Here is a 24,189-nt window from a genome sequence, read left to right as displayed (position 1 = left end):
TGAAAAGTCCAACTAGAAATACTCTTAGAGAGAAATTATACCCATCTCTCTAGGATCACCGCTAAGCAAGAAATCAGAACTTGGAATTCTGATGAGCAAAAGCACACATGAGGGTGCACTTATGTCACAAAACATAATGATCGATTATAAAGATGATCGATGTGTAGGGAATTATACCCTTATACTAGTGTTCATAGCGGATAACGACATCTAATGTCTAACACTAGTATCCCCAAGATCGTCATGCAAAACTAGTAATTAACTAATAGGAAGATAGTAGATTACCTTAATCGCTATTTCCCTCGAGCTAGTCGAATAGATTAAAGAAGACCAAGAGCTTCAAACGTAGCTCCTCTACTTGGGACACCGAACGGTGTATTTAATCTCCCTCCTTGAAAGCTCGCTAGCATTCCAATGGTAGTTTGATAATAAGAAGACCTTCTTCTTGCTTGACTAGAAGATAGCTTGGGAATTAGCTCACTTTCTCCTCTCTACTTGATGTGGTAGAGTAATAAAGCTTAGAGAGAAATTCCAAACCTTATTCTCTGCCCTAAGAGTGTTTATATAGAACCCTAATGAGAATACACCTCCTCAAAGGTTTCCTAAAACACCATTTAGAATAAGATTTAGGGAAATAGTCGAAAATAGCAATTAATGATATTTTCTCAATTCCCTAAGTAAGAAGTCTCCAAACACCACGAAATTTTGCGTGCATATTACTCGGTATGTCAGAAACTCATGCTCCAAAGTTCAGCCCAATTCGAGTCCCGAAAGTACCCGAACCGACCTAGGCCCAAAACCCTTATTTCGGGCCTTTTTGCTATCTTTTGCCCAAATTCTATTTAGGCCTGTGAGATATGTTTATGGGACATTCCCAATGTTATAACACACCCCCACTAGTCATATCATCCAATTAAATACCCATTCTTATGTGTAACCTGATGTAGGATCCGATCGAAGTTAGCCGCGAATTACTTCGTAATTCGACGATCGTAGTTGGTTTCTAGCTAAACACTACGACCCCGAAATCAATCGGACTTGATGATCTTCTTCATCAATTGTCCTAGCCGACATATTGCTCACATTGCCATCTTGGTCGAAGGACATCTCCTTCAACTCCTCCAGACTCCCACTTGGACTTAGAACAAGTACAATGCCTCGATTCCCGTGTCAATTTAGTATCCCATCTGATACGTCACGTCATTCAAACTTTCTTGATCTCCGAGTACTACTGTTAAAGACAAACGATTAATTCTTAATCCGTTTGAGCGCGGCCACGCATTTTCAGTTGTCACTCATCAAGTGGCTTAGAGACACTTTTGACCTAATGTGATTAGGATGACACAATCCATTCTTGTGCTCCTACTTAACTTCATGGCGCGGTGTTTGACGGAACCAAAGTCGAACATTCCTTACATAAGATGAGCGGAGCACTCATGTTTTGGGGAATCTCTTCAATCTTGTCTTTTGAGAAGTATTTGACGTTCATCAAGAGTGATGTACTTCTCATTAGAGGATTATCCAGTGTATAAACCTTTTACACACCCACGTAGTCGAGTCGAATACACTATTCCTATAGCCCATGAAATTGCGCTATCCCATCCACTCCCGTACTAGTCTTCATGAGTCATTGTTGTCCATGCAATGACCTGGACTAGGGATTTGACAATAAAAATTCCAAGTTCACTTAATAAGGTTTCTTTCATCAGATCACGTATCTGACAAACCTATTCGGAATGTTTTATCATCAATGGACTGTCGTTTAAACACTAAACCAAATTTAGACGACTTATGAAATAACTCTATTATTTCTTATAACGAGAGTTGTAAATCTGAGCCTCTTCCATAAAATTCTTTTTACCCACTCAGTTTTACTTGTCGAAGTTTATTCCAAATTTACCTCATGCCTTAGACTGTGTATGAATCTCATACTATGTCTTAGGTGACAGTTTAGTTTGACTACCGTGGTAGTCGGTTTTAAACTTTGCTTATTATCAGTTAATTTGAAGATTGCTATCTTCAACCTTGATAATATCTAGTAATCTTTATTAGAGTTAAGGCTTTTAATTTCTTATATGGAATTTGCAACGGTTACGGCTTAAACACTTTTAAGCCTACTTTCCTTCCATGTCTGGAAGTTTGCTACGATGACTATTTGTACTACTTTCATCCTTTAGCCTTCTAGGATGTTTCAGTAATGTTTCGGGTTTCCAATCCGAATTGGATGTCTAAATGCTAATCACGTTCAACATGACCTGACTTTATGTTTTCAAACATAAACGTCTCTCTCATGCGTGCTTGCTCGTCGGTGTCTTTTCAAACTCCGATTTGACAACGCTCTTTGTCATGAGTTTTGGGTCGAAATTCTTTTAGACTTTTCCGAGTCTTAGATTTTCTGTTTCGGATCTCAAGCATCTCAGCGTACGGAGTCTCTCTAATCCTATCATCTTTTTTATCTATGTTTATAGATCTTCAGATGCCCAAAATGGCATTTCATCCTTATGTGTGGTCCTTTTATTGAGTCAGTGTGTTCCTTGTTACACAACATCTTATGTCGTACTCAATCTTTTGTGTGCACTCTGCATACGGATCCGGAAGGTTTGTTTCTCCCACTTACCTTCTTAAAACTCGTGATTCAAGATTTTTCTTCATTCCTCAGGAATCAAACTTCTTTGATTGCCTCTTTGAATCGAAGATTCTAACTCTTGCATGCTTTTAATTCGTCGATGGATTTTTGAAGCATGCCTATGGACATAACTTAATTGGATTCCATGATGATTTTGGCTTCTAGCCAAAATTTAGAGTCAGTTTCCGTTTCTGCGCGGGTCTTTTATCTCTTCAGAAATAACCTTTATTTTCTGAGTCTTTGAGATTTTACTTTTGACCTTTTAGGGCTTTTGAACAACAGTTTGGAATTTTCTCAACTACTTTGAGATATTCCTTTAGAGACACTTTCACTTGCTTTGAGAGTTGTCCTGCGAATGACATTCGCTTTTGTGCGGTGGGTTTATAAGATCATATCTTTAACATTTCCTTTTCCGAGGAGCCGCATTTTGTTGTTCTTGGTCGAATTTAATCGTCTTGTACAAGTTTCATGATTGTTCTTCATGACTCTTCATGATTTTTCTCATGATCGAATTAAATCGACTTGTACATTTCTCCCACTTATTCTTGTAATAATTAGTACTTTTCTCCCAGACTACTAGGTGTGCTAATTACTAGAAGAATACTATCATGAGCAACAAACACTTTGTTCTCTTGATTGGTTGTGGAAGAAGCCCAAATTTCTTTCAAAAGGAAATTGCGTCAGATATTAGCTAGTTTTGTAACGCTTTTTACAAGTTTTAGCTTTAGACAGAATTTTGGTAGTTTTGTGGGAAGCTATGTCTAGACTAGTGGATTTTGGAGGATAGAGTTTGATTCGTGTTCTTCATCTTAATCCTTTTGGACACTCCAAATATGGATAGGTTAGAAGTACGTTTGAAGACAATCTCTGTTTCTGACTCAAGACTTTCTTTCTTGTCAGTTGATTCATGTTTTGGTTATTTGAACCTATCTTGTAGGTGTTTAACCAAGTTTAGAATCCTTAGGTATAGATTGTTTAATTTAGTACTTTAATAACATCTCAATTTAGAAATAAAGTTCTTTATTGATTCTCCATAATACTTAGTACAAAGAAGATGTTAAAAATTAGAAAAACGCTTAATCTAGATTAGTGCCTAAAGTAGACTTCGATCCCTTTCAGCATCCTTAGCAGTCGAGGCTTCTGCTCCCGCTTGGATCTTGTCTTCCTTAGACAAATACTCAGTTCCCAGCTGCACCTGTACATTAACAATGATAGGGAAATTTTAGGTATCATATACCAAAGTTTGGGAATTTTACAGTATTTGATAAGTTAACTATTTATACCTCAATTGGAAGCCACTATTCCATTCTTCTTGTCCTCCAAGAACTTAGGGCAGTTTCTTTTCCAGTGGCCTTTGCCATCACAGTAGAAACATTTGATGTCAGGAGGAGGACCTTTGTCTTTAGGTTTGGCAACCCGTTTGCCTTTTCCTTTTGACGCGGTTTTCTTCTTCTGGTTTCCACCTTTCTTGAACCCTTTGTCCTTTTGTACCATAAGAACGTCCTTCTTAGTCTCCACTATAGCGACGTTATTTTCGGCTGTTAGAAGCATAGAATGAAGTTCCTCTAACGTTTTATCCCATCCATTCATGTTGTAGTTCATCTTAAACTGATTAAAACCACAATGGAGGGAGTGAAGGATAGTGTCGGTAGCCGTCTGTTTTCTATAAGGGAAACCTAGTTTAGTCAACTTGCCCATGAGCCTGATCATTTGACGAACATGAGGCCCAACTGGTTTTCCCTTTTCAAGGCGCATGTCCATAATTGCTTTAGAGGTTTCAAACCTGTCCAATCTCGACTGTTTCTTGAACATTTCCCGAAGTTGTCGCATCATGGAGTAAGCAGCCATGTCTATGAACTGCTCTTGCAGAGTCGGTTCCATGGTTGCTAGCATTAAGCAAGTTACATGCTCTGCCTTTTTCCGCACACTCCTTTCTTCATCTATCTCTTCTTTAGTCGAAGTATCATCCAATACAGGAATTGGAGTTTCTAGTACATGTTGCTTGCCTTCCATCCTGAGAACTATTCCCAGGTTCCTCTCCCAGTCGAGGAAGTTGTGCCCATTCAGCTTCTCCTTGTCGAGAAGTGAGCGGAAGTTGAAAATATCTTTTGTCATCTTTAAACTACATAAAAGAAATGGCAAAGTTTTAAAACTCGTTATCGTTTTGAAAAACTTAGTTTCCCACATTATTCAATAAAAATCGTCCCCGATTGAATAAGTGATTCCAAGATCCCAGTTCTTCGGAGTAAAGCGGACGAAGGCCCTACCCTTTGACTCCATCGTTCCGGGTGAGTGAACTACTTCACTGATCATACATTATGACTCTTGGTTGATAGATTTCATTGATGAATGACTAATCTATCCTTTTGCCTCGAGTATCCAAGACTCTCTTGCTGATCTCGTTGAGTAGAACCATTTAGACGTGTAGGCCTATTCTATAGACCTACCCGCATTGTCCTAAGGTAGAGGAGGTACTCTGCGAAGGTCGACCCATCTTCCTCGATCAAGGGTGCAACGAGTGTCTTAATCTGGATAGGCGATTACTCAAGATTACGTTTTTGGGACATTTACGCTAGTCTGGCGTTTGTTATAGTTAACTATTTAGCCTAACTAACATCCACGACATAAAGCGTAAATAAGTAAGTAAATGCGCGCGAGAAAATAAATCAAGCAGACATGGATCCTAGTATGGCCCCTAACCTAGAAGATCTAATCTCCTTTGGTTTGCTTCTTGTTTCGCCTTTTGGTTCGTCTAGATCTCCATCTTTGAACCTCAATTGATTTCTCCCACTCGCCTTTGGATTCCTTCCTTGAGTTTCTTCAATGGACTCATAGAACCTAAACTCTAATTACAGGACTTTAACGATTCGCAAATCGTATAAACTTGAAATTAAAATTAATTACAAATATGCACGCATCCGTGCTTAAAACAAGAATATAGAAACAAATCTATGGCCATACTAGTTTCCCGCATTCACATCACATGTATTCATATAATATATTAAGGCTAAAAATTATATATGCATGATTATCTTGGGAGACACTTTTGTCGACATCACATGTCACATTACGGACCTTAAGTCTAAATTCAAAGAATTCGACTAATGGTGCGTTTCGGTTTTATCTTTTATGATTTCTAAAATCAACTTCAGGAAAAACTCCGTTTCGGGTTTTGAAAGCCCGGGTCAATTTCGGAAAAAATATTGGTTCGATTCTTAATGATTTCATAAATCAATTTAAAGAGAAATCCGTTCTGGCCTTCTGGATGGCCCGGATTAATTTTGGAATTATTTGGTTGGAATCGGAAGAAAATTTGGCAAAAACTCCCACTCGAATGATGGTCCCTTTTCGTGGTCCGAAAAGCCTCGAAAAAGCCCGGGACAAGTCTTAGACAAGTCCCGGCCCAAGCCCACAAAAGGTCTCGGACAAGGTTCGGACATAGCACGGCCCATAGGGCCAGCATGTCCTGACCGAGGCCTATCAAGGCCTGGTCTCGTCCTGGCCGGAGCCAGGACGCTAGTCCATGTACCAGACGCGTCTTAGACGCGTCTGGTGCTGGACCGGACTAGCACTAGGTGTCTCGGACCTAGTCCGAGACACCTAGAACCCTCCCAGACGCGTCTCCAAGACGCGTGTGGTCCCGACCTGGACGCGCCCTAGACGCGACCTAGACGCGTGTCCAAGACGCGTCCAGTACACTACAAAAAAAACGTCCAATAGGGACAAACATTTTTACGTCTGTCCCTAATAAAGCGGTAATAGGGACAATTTTATGTTATTTGTCCCGGATAGAATAACAATTGGGACCAATAAATCATAGGGACAGTTTTTCGGAAAAAAAGTTAAAAAGAAATTTGGAGAAATTTTTTCGACCCAAAAAAAGAGACTCTTCCCTCCATATTTTTCTTTCTCTCTCTCTTTTCCCCCTTTTCTTTCTCTCTCCTCTTCACCACGATTTTCTCCTCTTCACCACTATTTTCTCCTTTCCTCTTTACCACGATTGATCTTCTTCTCGTAGGGTTTCTGTTTGTGATCTTCTTCTTTAGTGCGACAGACTTAGGGTTTTTTGGTGTCTTCTCGGTTTTGTGAAAAATTGATCGAGATTTCTAGGGTTTTTGTTGGTGATCTTCTTCTTTCGTGCGGCAGAGTTAGGGTTTCTTTGCCTTTCTTCTCGATTTTGTGAAGCAGGTTGATCGATATTTCTAGGGTTTCTGTTGCGAGTCTTCACATCCAGGTTAATGTTCTTCTTCATCTTCTTCTTATTTGTTAAATTAAGAATTCCAAAGTTTATGGTTGGTGATATCAACGTATTTTCTGTTATTTTACTACTATCCGGTAAGAACATAGGAATGAAATTAAAATCCTAATATTCAATTCTTGTAGTTCAGCTGCTACTGCTAGAACAACAACTGGAGTAGTCGAATCAAATTGAATTCCACTCAAAATCATATCTTCAGAAACTCCAATTGATTCTATAGAATATCTATTCATAACCAACCCAGATATCATTGTATCCCAAGAAACAGTATCCGGGTTGGAAATTTTATCAAATGTTTTTCGTGCATTATGAACTTGTAAAATTTGAGATAAAAATAAACTACAGCAGAACCCACAAAGGGGTGTGATTGAAACCCATCAATGATAGAGTTAGGATGAAGAAGACGGTCAATTTTAAAAGAGTTTAGATATGAAGAAGAAGAAGAATATATCACAAATGCATAGGTAGAGTTATTTAGTTTAAGAGTGGTTTTCTGGCGATTTGGAGATCAAGTTTAGGAAAATATTTCGTCTCATTTTTATGAAACAAACACCATAGTAAACTCATTTTAGAGTTGAAAAATGAGGGTCAGTGAAAATCTAAGAAGCCAAATTAATGTTGGAATCAGAAAACATAAATGAAAAAACAACCTTAGATAATAAAAGAAAAATCTCATTGCGGCAAAGAAGGATGGTTTGTTGAGATTAGGTTCAGATGAGTTATAGCTAATAGTCGTAGATCTTAATATGATATTACGGAGTGGGATTAGTGTAAAATATCATAAGTGATTGTATTTGTCACGTATCTATAACTTAACCATCCATGTATTTTAATCGGCATTCTTATCGTTTTTACTTCAAGATAATTTTATGTAGATTACAGACTAACATATATATGTGTGTGTGTGTGTGTGTGTGTTACCGTATGCTACGTTCTTGCACTTTTAAGTTACTAAAAACTAAAGTTATCTAATTTAATTAAACAACTAAAACAAAAGTTATTGCACTTACGGAAATATATAATTTATGATTTATAGGGTACACTGTAAGTTATCAAAAACAAACACCTTCCTCAATATAAATTTGAGTCTTTATAGAGTTAAATCTTATTTTAATGTTTGAGTCTCTATAGCGGCGTATTTGTTTTATGATCCATTTGTTAATTCTTATATTAATGTTTGAGTCTTCATAGTGGTGTGATTTAACTAAGAAATCATGAATGGAAGGCATGAGGATGGGGATGTTGGGTCTAAAAACAATTCACCATCTGTCTCGGTCTCTATGAAAGACTTGTTAAATGAATCGATTAGGTTATTTGGTAGATGTGGAAAATTCAAATTATCTAACTGATTTTTTTAGTTTAGCATCTTTTGCGTAGTTTTAATATCCAGAAATTTGATTTCAGTTAAATTGGAGAAATCAAATCAGAGATCTCAGTAAAACAGGAGAAATCAGCTAGGCGCTCTCAGAGAAATCAGTTGCTTCTACGGGTAATATTTACTTTACAATTTAGTAATAGTACCTTGTAGTTATCCCTTCCTTTTGATTTTTTAATATAGTTCTTTTCTTGTTAAACAAAAAAAGAAAATAACACTTCAGGTTCAGATAACACTGGTTTATAGAATTGTCACTAGTCTAGTTAATAAAGTTTCTTCTCGTTAAGCAGATTTCTTAATATTAGCAAAAAATTGTATATCTCAGATTAAACAGTTGCAGAAGCAGCTGGATAAATAGACTGAATTATATTTAGCACTGCCAAGTGCTCTTGAGCACTTTTAACAAAAAAGAAAGTGCTCTTGCTCACTCTACAACACCCTAGCCTAATTCTTCTAATCAGGCAGTCAGCGATCTAAAAAGATTAGTCTGTGAAATTGGTATCTCATTTTCATATGTATCTTAACACTTAAATAGAAAAATTTATTGTTCCTTTATATTTGAGTTTCGCGAAGTGTCTTACTAATAAGTTCAACTAACAAACAAAGAAGTTACTAGTAAAGGATCCGAGAAAGGAGATATGTGAAGCATTAAACCCAACCCCACCATGCCATTTAAGCATGGGGTTCCATTATATATCTTGTTAGACAATGACATTTTCCATTCAACTTGTTCTACTGACTTTGACTGATATTGCTATTCATGCCACAATATTACGTCCCGCTTTATCACAACTTTATAATCACAACAATCTAATTCTTATGCAGCAGCACAAGGGGATCTAGCTGCAGCTGCTGCTACTTGCCGTCCTTAAACTAAGTTACTTGTTGTCCATGTGTAAGTAGATTATCTCAGAAGAACTATTGTGTCGTCTAGAGGCCATAATCATATCTGTAGGCGATATATAGGACATCAATGTAAGTTATGTTTTTTACTATCATCTTCTTTGTGATCAACGAGGAATTGTTGATAGTTGAATAAGATATCATTATTATGTATAAGAACTCTCTTCTAAATGCAATACAAAGATTCGAGTGCTTATGCTTGTTAGATTACTAGAGCAGCATACATAAACGTATTATGACGCTATAGCTTTTAAGAAGATTTTGTGTGTGAATGTTTGTTCTTTGAAAAGTTTTATAGAAGTACTGACATGTTTGTATATTTGTCGTATCCTAGATTTCGAAAAAGATAGTAAACTAACAACTTTCATTGTCTTCTGGTTTTTTGTGTCCATGACGCAGGGATTCTGCAGAGATGATGATATGCTAATGGTGTTTCTACGTTTTCCTCTACAACATGAAAAAAAGATGGGACGATGAAGTTAGAGTAATTTATTTTTAATACAAACTTATCTTCCTGTGGGAGATTTATTAGTCTATTCTCTTATTTTGGTTGCACTTTTTTTCGTCCAGAATTGTGAATTTCGTCGAGGCACTTCTTTAAAAATGTTAATGTGAATTTGTGATGTTTACCTTGTTTAAATGAAAATTCTCTTCTACATAGCACATATTCTTAATTGGGAAACTTCCAACCAAATTTGTAGGGACAAATATTAACCGTATCAGATTCCAAACTTTTAGGGCTAAAAATTAATTGTCCCAAATGCTAAGGATAGAGAATTCCCGCCAAATTGATAGGGACAGATATTAATTGTCCCAAATGCTAACAAGAGGAAAAGTCCCGCCAAATTTTTAGGGACAAATATCTATTGTCCCTAATAATCATTTAAATAGCGACGGTTACACACCGTCCCAAAATACAGTATTGGGACAGACGCTATCTGTCCCTATTTCCGTCCCAAGTACTATTTGGGACGCCACTTTTGGGGACAGAAGAAAACCGTCCCCAATACTCTATTGGGGACGGTTTTTCCATTTTTGGGACGGTTTTTGGCCGTCCCGAATGAGCCTTTTTTTTGTAGTGGTAGCAATCTGGTTGAAGCTGCTAGACGCGTCCAGTAGCAATCTGGTTAAAGCTGCTAGACGCGTCCAGCAGCTTCTGTCCGGCTAGGAAGCTTCCTGGTCGGACGCTAGGGTTTCCAAAACCCTAGTTTCCAAAAAAAAATTTTGTTTTGAAATCCCTTTTAGAACACTTCTAAAATTTCTCAAAACGAATTTCTCAAAAGTTTTAAAAACTTTTAAAATTTCCAAACTTTGTTTTTGGGAGTTTCTTAAAACTCAAAAACAATTCTTTTTAGAATACTTCTAAAATTCCAAATTTTTGTTTTTTGGGAGTTTCCTAAAACTCAAAAACAATTCTTTTAATCAACCAATTTTTGATCAAAATTCTAGGTTTTTGAAGCTTTTTCAAGAACAATTTTGAAAACCAATTCAAAATCAATGAAATTTAATTTTTTGAAACACTTTCAATCATCAATTTTGATTTTTTATAATTTGAAAAACTACTTGAATCATATTCATTGTAATCAAATTATGAGTTTGAAGTACTTTTAAAAACACTTTTCAAATACTTTTATAAACGCAATCTATCAAACTATCAAGCATATCAAATATCAATTAGTTCGATTCTTAGCAAAAACTAGTTAATTGCAAGAGGCTCTGACGCCACTGTAGGGTATTATACCCTTATACTAGTGTTTATAGTGGATAACGACATCTAATGTCTAACATTAGTATCCCCAAGATCATCATTGATGCACCCGAAAAGGTTGCACACCCAAGCGGAGGTATCAAGTAGTAATCCGACAAAGTCGGGATCGATCCAAGGATAGGAAGGTAGTTTGGATATCGAAGGGTCTTGTCCCTCGGTCTAGATATTTCAAGCTAACTTAGACTAAAAAGGAAAGGAAACAGAGATAAATGGGGGTTTGATCGAATAAGGTGATAAGAGAATAATGCAAACAAGTAAATAAACTAGACTAAACAATAAAAGTAAACGGGCGAGAGAGATTCGAGAGAAGAGTCGGAGAAACAAGAGTCGGGAGGCAATAAGAGTCGGGAGATAAATAAGTGAGAGAGGTGTCGAAGTCCGGGAATCCATAATGATAAACCTACGACTATGTGTAGTCCGATTTTATGTGTCGAGGTACAATCGATATTCGACTCTTAAAGTGATGTCTATAAGCACTACGTATATCCGGAGATCATACTTAGGCAAACAAACATCATAATCGAGTAATCTCGAGTCAACGAAAGTGTTGTCTAGTCGCCTAATTATGTGAAGTGCATGACAAGACACATGAAAATATGACTTAGACTACGATCGATATCGAATACTTCGTTTCGTCTATTAACTATGCGAAGTGCTTGACAAGACACATGAAAATACGATCAAAACGATAATCGAATTAAATGAACATCAATTCATAATCAAAACATCAAATCATATTAAACATAATCACGAATTCATCACATTTCATCTCATATAATCGACACGCTAAAGTTAGCTAACATGGCGATTGAATAAGAAATTGAAGGGAAATGGTGAGAGAATCCCCCTTTTTCGATGTGGTTCGAGGCTAAGATCGTCGGAAAATATGAGTCTTTAAGGTTCAGCCGATCTCCCGTTAGCAAATTCTGGGTTCCCCATAACGACCACTATCATCTTCTCCATTTAGAACACAACCTCCATTAAAGCTAATGATGCACCCGAAAAGGTTACACACCCAAGCGGAGGTATCAAGTAGTAATCCGGCAAAGCCGGGATCGATCCAAGGATAGGAAGATAGTTTGGATGTCGAAGGGTCTTATCCCCCGGTCTAGATATCAAATGCCAACTTAGACCAAAAAGAAAAGGAAACAAAGATAAATGTGGGTTTTAGATTGTGAGAGTAACAAAACAAGATAACTAATGAAACTAGACTAAGCAATAAAGTAAACGGGCGAGAGAGATTCGAGAGAAGAGTCGGAGGAACAAGAGTCGGGAGACGGTAAGATTCGATTCGGGCAACAAATAAGTGAGAGAGGTGTCGAAGTCCGGAAATCCATAATGATAAACCTACGACTATGTGTAGTCCGATTTAATGTGTCGAAGTACAATCGATGTTCGACTCCTAAAGTAGATGTTTCTAAGTACTACGTATATCCGGAGATCATACTTAGTCAAACAAACGCCTAATTCGGTTAATCCCGAGTCAACGAAAGTGTCGCCTAGTCGCCTAACTATGTGAAGTGCATGACAAGACACATGAAATGATGACTTAGACTACTATCGATATCGAATACCTCGTTTCGTCTATTAACTATGTGAAGTGCTTGACAAGACACATGAAAATACGATCAAAACGATAATCGAATCAAATGAACATCAATTCATAATCAAAACATCAAATCATATTAAACATAATCACAAATTCATCACATTTCATCTCATATAATCGACACACTTGATTTAGCTAACATGGTGAATAAGTAATAAATGAAAAGAAGATGATGAGAAATCCCCCTTTTTCGATGTGGCTCGAGGCTAGGTTCGTCGAGAAAATGAGTCTCTAAGTGTAGTCGATCTCCCCGTAGCGATTTTCTGGATTTCCCTTTAATAGTGCACTTTGGGTGTCCCCGAGCAAAAATCAGATTTCCCCATAGTGACCACCATCATCTTCTCCATTTTTCACCCAAACTCCATTAAAGCTTCATCAAGCTTTCTCTCTCTAAAGATTTCTTACCCAAAATCAAATCAAACTTCATGGGAAGATAGATCAAGACATGGGGAGTAAAAGCCCTAAGGTTTCGGCTCAAGAAAGTTGCCGGAAAACCATGAAAAATCCGATCAAGAAAGCTAGGTTTCCGGCCAAAAATCATCAAAATCCGGCCATGTCCTTTTATTCCAAGCTGTCCCGTGCCCCGTGCGCGCGTCCCATGCACGTCCGAGCCGCAGTCGCATCCCGTGAAGGCGTCCCGAGCTCGGAGAAGCTTGCAGCCCGAGCTGCTGAGCTGCTGTCGCTGCTGCTGTTGTGTACGCCCCTGCCGTGCCGGAGCTGCTGCTGTGCACGTCTCTGCCCGTGCCGAGAGCTGCTCCGGTGCTCTACCTTCTAGGATGCAGCTCGGGCTGCTGTTGTGTGCTGTCCCGAGCTGCTGTCCCGTGCCGGCCATGGTGCCGGCCAACTTGGCCGGCACCCCTCCTTCTCTTGCTCTCTCTTTCTCTACCGAACCCTCCTTCAACCCTTGCTTTTGGTGATGAAGAACCAAGAAAACCCTAACTTTCTCTCTCTTCCTCCCAAAACTTGTTGATTGATTGAATGAAGAAGGAAGAAGATGAATAGTGTATTTGACTCAAACCCTAGACTTAGTCAACCTTGACTTTGACTCAAACTTGAGTCCATTGGGTGCCTCCAAAATCTCTTCCTTCTTTCATCTTCTTTGGGCTTGGGTTTTAATCTTCACTTTGAAGTCAAGAGGGTGCCTTCTGGAGTTATAACCAAAGGAGGGTGCCTTCATAGAATCCTTGCTTTAAGACCGAACCTCGACTTCTTTCTTTCACAACTTCCCCGTCCGAACTCGGAATTGACTTCCGTTTTCACCGTTTGGCTCGTCTTTGACTCCTCTTCTCATATGGTTTGCTTGAAGTCTTTTTCTCTCACTTTGGGCACATGAAATGATAGTGATAATTCGCCCCCCTTTATTCCGAATTCCATGTTTAGCTCCAAATATGGTACCTAAACAAGAAAAACACATAAAATATTATTCATAACACTCGAAAAGGACTAATTAGTCTAAGTTAGGCGCCTCAAATGTGACATTTTCGTGTCACATCAAGATCCCCAAACTTAAACTTTGCTAGTCCTCGAGCAAATAAAACAAAATAAAAGCCTAACTCACTTTCGGAGGCATCCCGGTTGCATTTAGCGTATGCAACAAGCCTTTAAACCTCTAGGTTACCCCTAGAGGACGAGTTTTTGTCTCGTGAGGGTTTCCATAGATGACACCCACAAACATCATGGTTTCAAATACACAAGGGTCCAAAATCCAAATCATAGATAAACATGGTTCATATAGTAAAGGGTTTAAGCATGTTAATGCATAATGAATCAAGTAAATAAGCTCTTGTAAAAGCTAAAGGCCCCTTCACTAATGATACCCTAAAGTGCTAGTGTCATACCATAATGAGCAACATCTATGTTCCGAAATCACAAAACCTTGATTCCTAAGTTAGTACATTTCGCCTCGACTTCGGCCTCACGGACATACACTCCAAATATGAAATCACTCAAGAATGGTTCGCTCGTATGTGTGAGTGTGATCACTAACATGGACTCAACACATAAAAAGGGGTGAGGACAATATTTTGGAACGAATGATCTTCGAAAAGGAATTAGCCACTAAATAGAGCGGGGAAGCTCACTCGCCCTTCTCACCCATTCTACCCTCTAAGAATGCCTTCCAAAGGTTAGCGGATACTAAAGATGGATGACGATGGAGGATTCCCGAGAATGTCGAACTCTTCATGATAGAACCTCTTAAGCATCTTCACATTTGTTTCTTGCTTCGAATACTTATTCATGAAAACAAACACCAACACATATATACACTCACATCACAACACATAAGAGCTAACACATGCTCAAACATATACATGAACAACTTTATTTCCTTCATTCTTTCTTTCTCTTTTCCTTCTTTTTTTTTCAATTTCTTTTTTTCACTTTTTTTTTTTCTTTATTCTTTTTCTTCATTCCTTTTTTTTTTCTTTTTCTCATAACACAAAATCACACAAAACAAAATAATTACAACTCACACAATACTCTATTCTTGCAATCAACTTCCTTTTCATACTTGCTTTTGACATTCTTCTTTGTTTCTTCTCATGTCTTCATTCTCGGGATATAGGATGATAGATGGTGGTGGAGTATCCGCCTTCCTCTAGTTGACACTCTTATTGAGTTTCATAGACTACAAGGACAAGGTTAGATCGCTATCCTAATGTCACTCCTAGTGGCTAAGGAAGTTGAGCACACGAGATCAAATGAGCTCTTTTATAAGTTACGAGGTTGAGTAGCTCTTCATTCTACTCGGAGTTAGCGCGGAAGAGTACACTCGAAGGACATTTTAGGCTCTGAGCTCTCACATGGGTTAAGTCTCCACTAATGACTACTCTAGGTCTCTTAGAGATGTTTCTTCTTCACTAAGATGCTACTCACATGGCACAACACAAACACTAAAAGATTCGACTTTCATGCAAAGACCATTAGCAATCACAAAACTCATCAACTCAACTCATATGCATCAACATTCTTAAAACTATCACCATAATCACATGCAAATCTACTCAAAATGTTCAAATTTTTTTTCAAATTTTGGCTAATTTGAACCCTTTTGTCTTTGAAATTCATGGTCATGCATTGATTATGGTCATATCCCGCATCCCCAAACTTAAAACTAACATTGTCCTCAATGTTCTAAGCATACACTCACCAAAAGATAAAGAGGCACATCAATTTAAAGAGAAGAGTGGAGAGATATTACCATAATCGAAGGAGATAAAGATGATACTACCAAGGCTCATGTATAAATAGGTTCCAAGTTGATGTTAAGCTCGCGCCATCCCCAAACTTAGAACAAACCACGCCTTAGAAGTAGAACATATAAGAGATGCTCCTAAAATATCACCAAATATCATGAGAGTGAAGCACATAAAAAAAAACATGACCATATAGAACTCTACCACTAACGCGGGTATACACGATTGCATTGAGCTATGCAATTAGCCTTTGATTCTCTTGTTGTCACACAAGAGCACGAGTTATGTCTCGCGGAGGGTTTCCAGAGATGATACCCACAAACATCAAGACCACCTAGTCGGCTAACGATCATGTAGTAAAAGCCGGAAGATTTGGGGATCAACCCAAAGAAAGTTATATACACATGGTAATCGTCTCACAAATATATACAAGTTATAACGTGCAAGTGAGACGAAAACCGAAAAGAGGCCATCCCCAAACTTAGTGGATGCACGGTCCACTAAGTTAGCATGAATGCTAGGGGCGACGACTAAGAAGTCGTCAAAAGGGTCGACATATAAGTGAAGTGGGGGGAGGTCAGTCGAAGGCAAGAAGTCAAACTCAAGCTTAGTGGATAAAACATCCACTAAGTCCCTAGACATGCTAGGGAAGACGTCCGAAGTGTCCCAAAAGGGGTCAACGACCGAGTCTGAGATCATGTGGAAGGTCAAACTAGACTCTAAGGGTAAGGCAATAGGCTCGGGGACCAAGTCAAGGTCCGTAATTTCCTTAGGTAAATGGTCCGATAAACTATCCATTATGTCTCTAACTACTATGTCATCGACGTCCTTAAAGGCATCGGGAGCCTCAAAGTTCGGCATAACACCTTCCATTCTACATAACCCATCCAAATAATCACAAGTGGTAAAAGTTGGAAAGTTCAATAATGTGTGATCCCCAATCTTGCTCATAAAGCTATCATCCTGAACATTAAAATCTAATGTAGTCGGATCCTGGTGAGATGACAATGGTCGAGGGATTGGGCAATGAGGTTCATCAGTCAGTTCAGGCTCTAAGGGTCTATCAAGAGCTTCTTCGACATTTAACTTAAGACTAGAGTTAGGTGTATTACCCTCACCATCATTCATAGTCTCTTCTTGAGTTTGGGGTGCGCAAACCCCTTCCTCGTCGATGATAGGCTCTGACTCAAGTCTATCGACAATTTTGAGAAGCCGTTCCGTGATCTCTTTTATATCTCGATTGAATCTAGTTTGATACTCTAAAATTGCTTGGAGAGTATCTTCAGACATCTCCTCGTAATAAGGCATATGAGTATAACTAGACGAAGACTCTCGTTGAACACGGTTCATGGGACAATACTCGGTCAAATGGTCTAAGCTCGCACAAATAGCACAAACTGGGCTAATGGTCTCCATGGTCCTTTCTTCACTACCTTCATGTAGACACCTAGACTCGACTCTTTGAGTAAAATCATCGAGTCGGAAATTGTCATTCCTAAGTGAACCGTTCATATATGTTTGTCGATAGTCACGAAGACTTCGACGTGGTCGATCAATACTAATAGAACTACGGTCCTCATCAAATGACAAATTCCTACATGAAGGTGTGGTCATCCCAAATTCTTGTCGATAGTTTGAAGACTCTTACGGTGTTGATTACCCTCATGCTCATAATTCCTAAAACCATGTTCATGACGAGTCTGACCGACTCCATACATCCGTCGATATTCACCCATGGTCATCTTAGGTCGGTCAGACTCAACTTGCCTATTCCTATCACTAGTCGTCACATTCCTATATGAATTTGAGTAGTCCTGATCACTTGTAGATGGTCGACTAGTGTTGGAAAGGGTTCGCATAAGGTCATTCTCATCAAATGACCAACTTGCCATGATCTCGCAATGTTCAAGGATACAAACACACAATCACAGAATGGGAGCTAACACTTATATAACTAAACAATCACAAACAAGTGAAAAGGAAGAGATAGAATGTGATACTATCGAGTGCTCCTCTCGTTTCGTTCGTGCGTCCCGAGCTACCCTATGCCGTCCCGTATTGCAGCAGTCCCGAGCCGCTGCTCGTATTGCAGCTCGGGCTGCTGCTCGGCCGGCCAAGCTAGGTCGGCCTAGTGTGTTGGCCGGCCTATGCTTGGCCGGCCCTCCTCCTTCCTTCTCTCTTTCTTTCCCTCTCTTTCAAACTCAAGAACTTCCACCAAGAACACCCAACCCTAGCCTCTTTTTCTCTTTCTCTTTCTCTTTTCTTCCCAAGCTTGAAGATGATGAATAGTAGATTTTGACCCCTTTTCTCTAACTTGAGTCAAACCCTAGACTTAGTCAAAGTTTGACTAAGTCTTTAGACCATTTCACCTTGGACCCTAAAAAGGTGCCTCTAAAATCTCTAATCCTTTTCTTTGTGGGCTTTTGGTTTTTCTTTGGGTTTGACTTTGATTCCCAACTAGAAACAAAGGAGAGTGCCTTCAAGAGAAGACTTTGGCTTCTTTCTTTCATATCTTCCCCGTCCGAACTCCGAATTGAATTCCGTTTTCACCGTCGGACTCGTCATTGACTCCACTTGTCATATGATTTGCATGAAATCTTTTTCTCTCGTTTTCGGCACATGAAATGATAGTGACAATTCGTTCCTTTTATTCCGGTTTACATGTTTATCTCCAAAAATGATACCTAACAAGAAAAACACATAAAATATTATTGATAACACTCGATAAGGACTAATTAGTCTAAGTTAGGCTCTCCAAATGTGACATTTTCGTGTCACATCAAGATCCCCAAACTTAAACTTTGCTAGTCCTCGAGCAAATAAAATAAAATAAAAGCCTAACTCACTTTCGGAGGCATCCCGATTGCATTTAGCGTATGCAACAAGCCTTTAAACCCCTAGGTTGCCCCTAGAGGACGAGTCTCGTCTCGTGAGGGTTTCCATAGATGACACCCACAAACATCGTGGTTTCAAATACACAAGGGTCCAACATCGAAATCATAGATAAGCATGATTCATATAGTAAAGGGTTTAAGCATGTCAACACATAATGAATCAAGTAAAAAAGTTTTTGTAAAAGCTAAGGGCCCCTTCACTAATGATCTTATCCTAAAATGCAAGTGTCATACCATAATGAGCAACATCTATGTTCCGAAGCCACAACGCCTTGATTCCTAGTTTAGTACATTTCGCCTCGACTTCGGCCGGCCTCACGGGCATACACTCCAAATATGAAATCGCTCAAGAATGGGTGGCTCGTATGTGTGAGTATGATCACTAACATGGACTCAACACATAAAAAGGGGTGAGGACAACATTTTGGAACGAATGATCTTCGAAAAGGAATTAGCCACTAAATAGAGTGGGGAAGCTCACTCGCCCTTCTCACCCATTCTACCCTCTAAGAATGTCTTCTAAAGGTTAACGGATACTAGAAATGGATGATGATGGTAGATTCCCGAGAATGTCGAACTCCTCATGATAGAACCTCTTAAGCATTTCCACATACGTTTCTTGCTTCGAATACTTATTGATGAACAAACACACATATGTACAATCACATACTCACACAAAAGAGCTAACATGCTCTAACATAACATAAACAACTTTATTTCATTCTTTCTTTTTTTCTTTCTTTTCTTTTTCTTTTTTTTTCATTCTTTTTTTTTCTTTTCTTTTTTCTTTTTCGTAACACAAATACAATCAACCAAAACAAAATACAACACACATAACTCTATTCTTGCAATCATCTTTTCATTTCATACTTGCTCTTGACATTCTTCATTCTTTCTTCTCATGTCTTCATTCTCGGGATATAAGATGATGGATGGTGATGCAGTATCCGCTTCCCTCTAGTTGTCATTCTTATCGGGTTTCATGGACTACAAGGGCAAGCTTAATTCGCTATCCTAATGTGACTCCTAGTGGCTAAGAAAGTTGAGCACACGAGATCAAATGAGCTCTTTTAATAGTTACGAGGTTGAGTAGCTCTTCATTCTACTCGGAGTTAGCGCGGAAGAGTACACTCGAAGGGCAATTTAGGCTTTGAGCTCTCACCTGGGTTAAGTCTCCACTAATGACTACTCTAGGTCTCTTAGATATGTTTCTTCTTCACTAAGATGTTACTCCCATAGTATAACACAAACACTCAAAGACTCGACTTTCATGCAAAGACCATTAGCAATCACAAAACTCATCAACTCGACACATATGCATCAACATTCTTAAAACTATCACTATAATCACATGCAAATCTACTCAAAATTTTCAAATTTTGACTAATTTGAACCCTTTTGTCTTTGAAACCCATGGTCATGCATTGGTTATGGTCATATCACGCATCCCCAAACTTAAAACTAACATTGTCCTCAATGTTCTAAGCATAAACTAACCAAAAGATAAAGAGGCACATCAATTTAAAGAGAAGAGTGGAAAGATATTACCATAACTGAAGGAGATAAAAGATGATACTACCAAGACTCATGTATAACGAGGTTCCAAGTTGATGTCTAGCTCACGCCATTCCCAAACTTGGAACAAACCACGCCTTAGAAGTAAAACATATAAGAAATGCTCCTATAATATCCAAAACATAATGAGAATGAAGCACATAAAAGACATGACCATATAAAGTCTACCACTAACGCGGGTATACACGATTGCATTGAGCTATGCAATTAGCCTTTGATTCTCTTGTTTTCACACAAGAGCACGAGTTATGTCTCGCAGAGGGTTTCCAGAGATGTTACCCACAAACATCAAGGCCCATCTTAATCGGCTAACGATCATAAAGTAACAAACGGAAGATTTGGGGATCACCCCAAAGAAAACTATATACACATGGTAATCGTCTCACAAATATATACAAGCTATAACGTGCAAGTGAGACGAAAAGCGAAAAGAAGCCATGCCCAAACTTAGTGGATGCACGGTCCACTAAGTAAGCATGAATGCTAGGGGCGACGACTAAGAAGTCGTCAAAAGGGTCGACATACAAGTGAAGTGAGAGGAGGTCAGTCGAAGGCAAGAAGTCAAACTCAAGCTTAGTGGATAAAACATCCACTAAGTTCCTAGACATGCTAGGGAAGACGTCCGAAGTGTCCCTGAAGGGGTCAACAATCGAGTCTAAGATCATGTGGAAGGTCGAATTAAACTCTAAGGGTAAGGCAATATGCTCGGGGACCAAGTCAAGGTCCGTGGTTTCCTTAGGTAAATAATCCAACAGATTATCCATTATCTCGCTAACTTCTATGTCGTCAACGTCCTTAAAGGCATCTGGAGCCTCAAAGTTGGTTACAACACCATTCCTTCCTAATATGGCATCTAAGACTGCCTCCTCACAAGTGTCAAAAATTAGAAAGTTCATAATAGTTTCATCCCCAAACTTGCTCATAAAGCCCTCATCCTGAACATCAAGGTCTACTGTAGTCCTATCATGGTAAGATGACGAAGGTCGGGAGAGTGAGCAATAAGGGTCATCGGTCAGTTCATACTCTAAAGGTCTATCCGGAGCTTGTTCGACATTTAACTTAAGACTAGAGTTAGGTGTATTACCCTCACCATCATTCATAGTCTCCTCTTGAGTTTGGGATGCGCAAACCCCTTCCTCGTCGACGATAGGCTCTGACTCAAGTCTATCAACAATTTTGAGAATCCGTTCCGTGATCTCCGTTATATCTCGATTAAATCTAGTTTGGTACTCTAAAATTGCTTGGAGAGTGTCTTCAGACATCTCCTCGTAATAAGGCACATGAGTATAACTAGACGAAGACTCTCGTGGAACACGGATCATGGGACAATACTCGGTCAAATGGTCTAAGCTCGCACAAATAGCACAAACCGGGCTAATAGTCTCCATGGTCCTTTCTTCACTACCTTCATGTAGATACCTAGACTCGACTCTTTGAGTGGAACCATCGAGAGTCGGCAATTGTCATCACTAAGTGAACCGTTTATATATACTTGTCGATAGTCACGAAGACTTCGACGTGGTCGATCAATACTAATAGAACTACGGTCCTCATCAAATGACAAATTCATACATGAAGGTGTGGTCATCCCAAATTCTTGTCGATAGTCTCGAAGACTCTTGCGGGGTTGATTACCCTCATGCTCATAATCCCTAAAACCATGTTCATGACGAGTCTGACCGACTCCATACATCCATCGATATTCACCCATGGTCATCCTAGGTCGGTCAGACTCAACTTGCCTATTCCTATCACTAGTCGTAACATTCCTATATAAATTTGAGTAGTCCTGATGACTTGTAGATGGTCGACTAGTGTTGGAAAGGGTTCGCATAAGGTCATTCTCATCAAATGACCAACTTGCCATGCTCTCACAATGTTCAAGGATACTAACACACAATCACAAAATGGGAGCTAACACTTAAAGAACTAAACAATCACACACAAGTAAAAAGGATGAGATAGAATGCGATACTATCAAGAGCTCCTCTCGTTTCGTTCGTTTTTCCTCTTTAGCTTCTTGATTCCTTCCTCGTCCTTCGCCTTTATGTCACTTTTGGCTCTTTTCTTGTAATGATACCTAAAAGAAAAAGAAATTAAGAAAGTACAAAATAAAATAAAGACGTCTAAGAAGCAAATAACACTAAACTAATGAACAAAACAACTAACGCTATCCAAACTACTAAACCTATCCCCGGCAGCGGCGTCAAAAAACTTGATGCACCCGAAAAGGTTGCACACCCAAGCGGAGGTATCAAGTAGTAATCCGGCAAAGCCCGGCAAAGCCGGGATCGATCCAAGGATAGGAAGGTAGTTTGGATATCGAAGGGTCTTGTCCCTCGGTCTAGATATTTCAAGCTAACTTAGACTAAAAAGGAAAGGAAACAGAGATAAATGGGGGTTTGATCGAATAAGGTGATAAGAGAATAATGCAAACAAGTAAAATAAACTAAACTAAACAATAAAAGTAAACGGGCGAGAGAGATTCGAGAGAAGAGTCGGAGAAACAAGAGTCGGGAGGCAACAAGAGTCGGGAGATAAATAAGTGAGAGAGGTGTCGAAGTCCAAGAGGTGTCGATCCAAGGATAGGAAGGTAGTTTGGATATCGAAGGGTCTTGTCCCTCGGTCTAGATATTTCAAGCTAACTTAGACTAAAAAGGAAAGGAAACAGAGATAAATGGGGGTTTGATCGAATAAGGTGATAAGAGAATAATGCAAACAAGTAAAATAAACTAAACTAAACAATAAAAGTAAACGGGCGAGAGAGATTCGAGAGAAGAGTCGGAGAAACAAGAGTCGGGAGGCAACAAGAGTCGGGAGATAAATAAGTGAGAGAGGTGTCGAAGTCCGGGAATCCATAATGATAAACCTACGACTATGTGTAGTGCGATTTGATGCGTCGAGGTACAATCGATATTCGACTCCTAAAGTGATGTCTATAAGCACTACGTATATCCGGAGATCATACTTAGTCAAACAAACATCATAATCGAGTAATCCCGAGTCAACGAAAGTGTTGTCTAGTCGCCTAACTATGTGAAGTGCATGACAAGACACATGAAAATATGACTTAGACTACGATCGATATCGAATACTTCGTTTCGTCTATTAACTATGCGAAGTGCTTGACAAGACACATGAAAATACGATCAAAACGATAATCGAATTAAATGAACATCAATTCATAATCGAAACATCAAATCATATTAAACATAATCACGAATTCATCACATTTCATCTCATATAATCGACACGCTAAAGTTAGCTAACATGGCGATTGAATAAGAAATTGAAAGGAAATGATGAGAGAATCCCCCTTTTTCGATGTGGTTCGAGGCTAAGATCGTCGGAAAATATGAGTCTTTAAGGTTCAGCCGATCTCCCGTTAGCAAATTCTGGGTTCCCCATAGCGACCACCATCATCTTCTCCATTTAGAACACAACCTCCATTAAAGCTAACCCTAGCTTTCTCTCTCTAGAAATTTCTAGCTCAAACCAAAATCAAACAACAAGGGAAGCAATGCAATGACATGGGGAGTAAAAGCCCTATGAATTTCGGCCAAGAAAGTGGCCGGAACCCTAGAAATAATCCGACCAAAAATCTTCAAAATCCGGCCAAGAGAACATGGATCCGGCCAAAATAGCTCCTGCCCGAGCCAAGAAACCACTGTCCCGAGCCGTCCCGTGCTTGGAAGCTTCTGCAGCCGCATCTTGGTAGCTTCCCGTGAAGCGAGCAGCAGCTCCGTGAAGATCCGGGCATGGGAAGCTTCCACCCGAGTTGCTGTCGCGCCGGAGCAGCTGCTGGTCGCTTCTGCTGATGCTACCGTGGTCGCGTCCCGAGCTACCATATGCCATCCCGTATTGCAGCAGTCCCGAGTTGCTGCTCGTATTGCAGCTCGGGCTGCTGCTCGGCCGGCCAAGCTAGGCCGGCCTAGTGTGCTGGCCGGCCCTCCTCCTTCCTTCTCTCTTTCTTTTCCTCTCTTT

General features: G+C 39.3%; 1 protein-coding gene and 2 long non-coding RNA genes across 3 annotated transcripts; 1 reads left to right on the top strand and 2 right to left on the bottom strand.

Annotated features, from left to right (window-relative positions):
- Positions 1–6,322: 6,322 nt before the first annotated feature.
- LOC147538622 (uncharacterized) lies at positions 6,323–9,822 on the top strand. Its single transcript, XR_015226092.1, has 4 exons — positions 6,323–6,860; positions 8,289–8,373; positions 9,085–9,154; positions 9,562–9,822. It is a non-coding gene; the product is annotated as an uncharacterized LOC147538622 (long non-coding RNA).
- A 2,772-nt stretch (positions 9,823–12,594) lies between these two features.
- LOC147538621 (uncharacterized) lies at positions 12,595–21,034 on the bottom strand. The gene is made up of 2 exons (XR_015225499.1): positions 20,207–21,034; positions 12,595–15,767 (listed from the first exon to the last, which is right to left on the bottom strand). It is a non-coding gene; the product is annotated as an uncharacterized LOC147538621 (long non-coding RNA).
- On the bottom strand, positions 14,876–22,725 carry LOC147538620 (uncharacterized). The gene is made up of 2 exons (XM_086641470.1): positions 22,136–22,725; positions 14,876–17,690 (listed from the first exon to the last, which is right to left on the bottom strand). The coding sequence occupies exon 2, from the start codon at positions 17,348–17,350 to the stop codon at positions 16,079–16,081; it is 1,272 nt and encodes a 423-aa protein (XP_086497596.1). The 5' UTR covers positions 17,351–17,690; positions 22,136–22,725; the 3' UTR covers positions 14,876–16,078.
- Positions 22,726–24,189: the final 1,464 nt, after the last annotated feature.

This window comes from Eschscholzia californica, unplaced genomic scaffold (assembly GCF_041429995.1).
Source record: "Eschscholzia californica isolate CP2 unplaced genomic scaffold, dmEscCali1.0.p SCAF_5, whole genome shotgun sequence".
Classification (NCBI taxonomy): domain Eukaryota; kingdom Viridiplantae; phylum Streptophyta; class Magnoliopsida; order Ranunculales; family Papaveraceae; genus Eschscholzia; species Eschscholzia californica.
The sequence above is the reverse complement of the archived record's forward strand: the minus strand, read 5'-3'. Positions and strand labels throughout refer to the sequence as shown.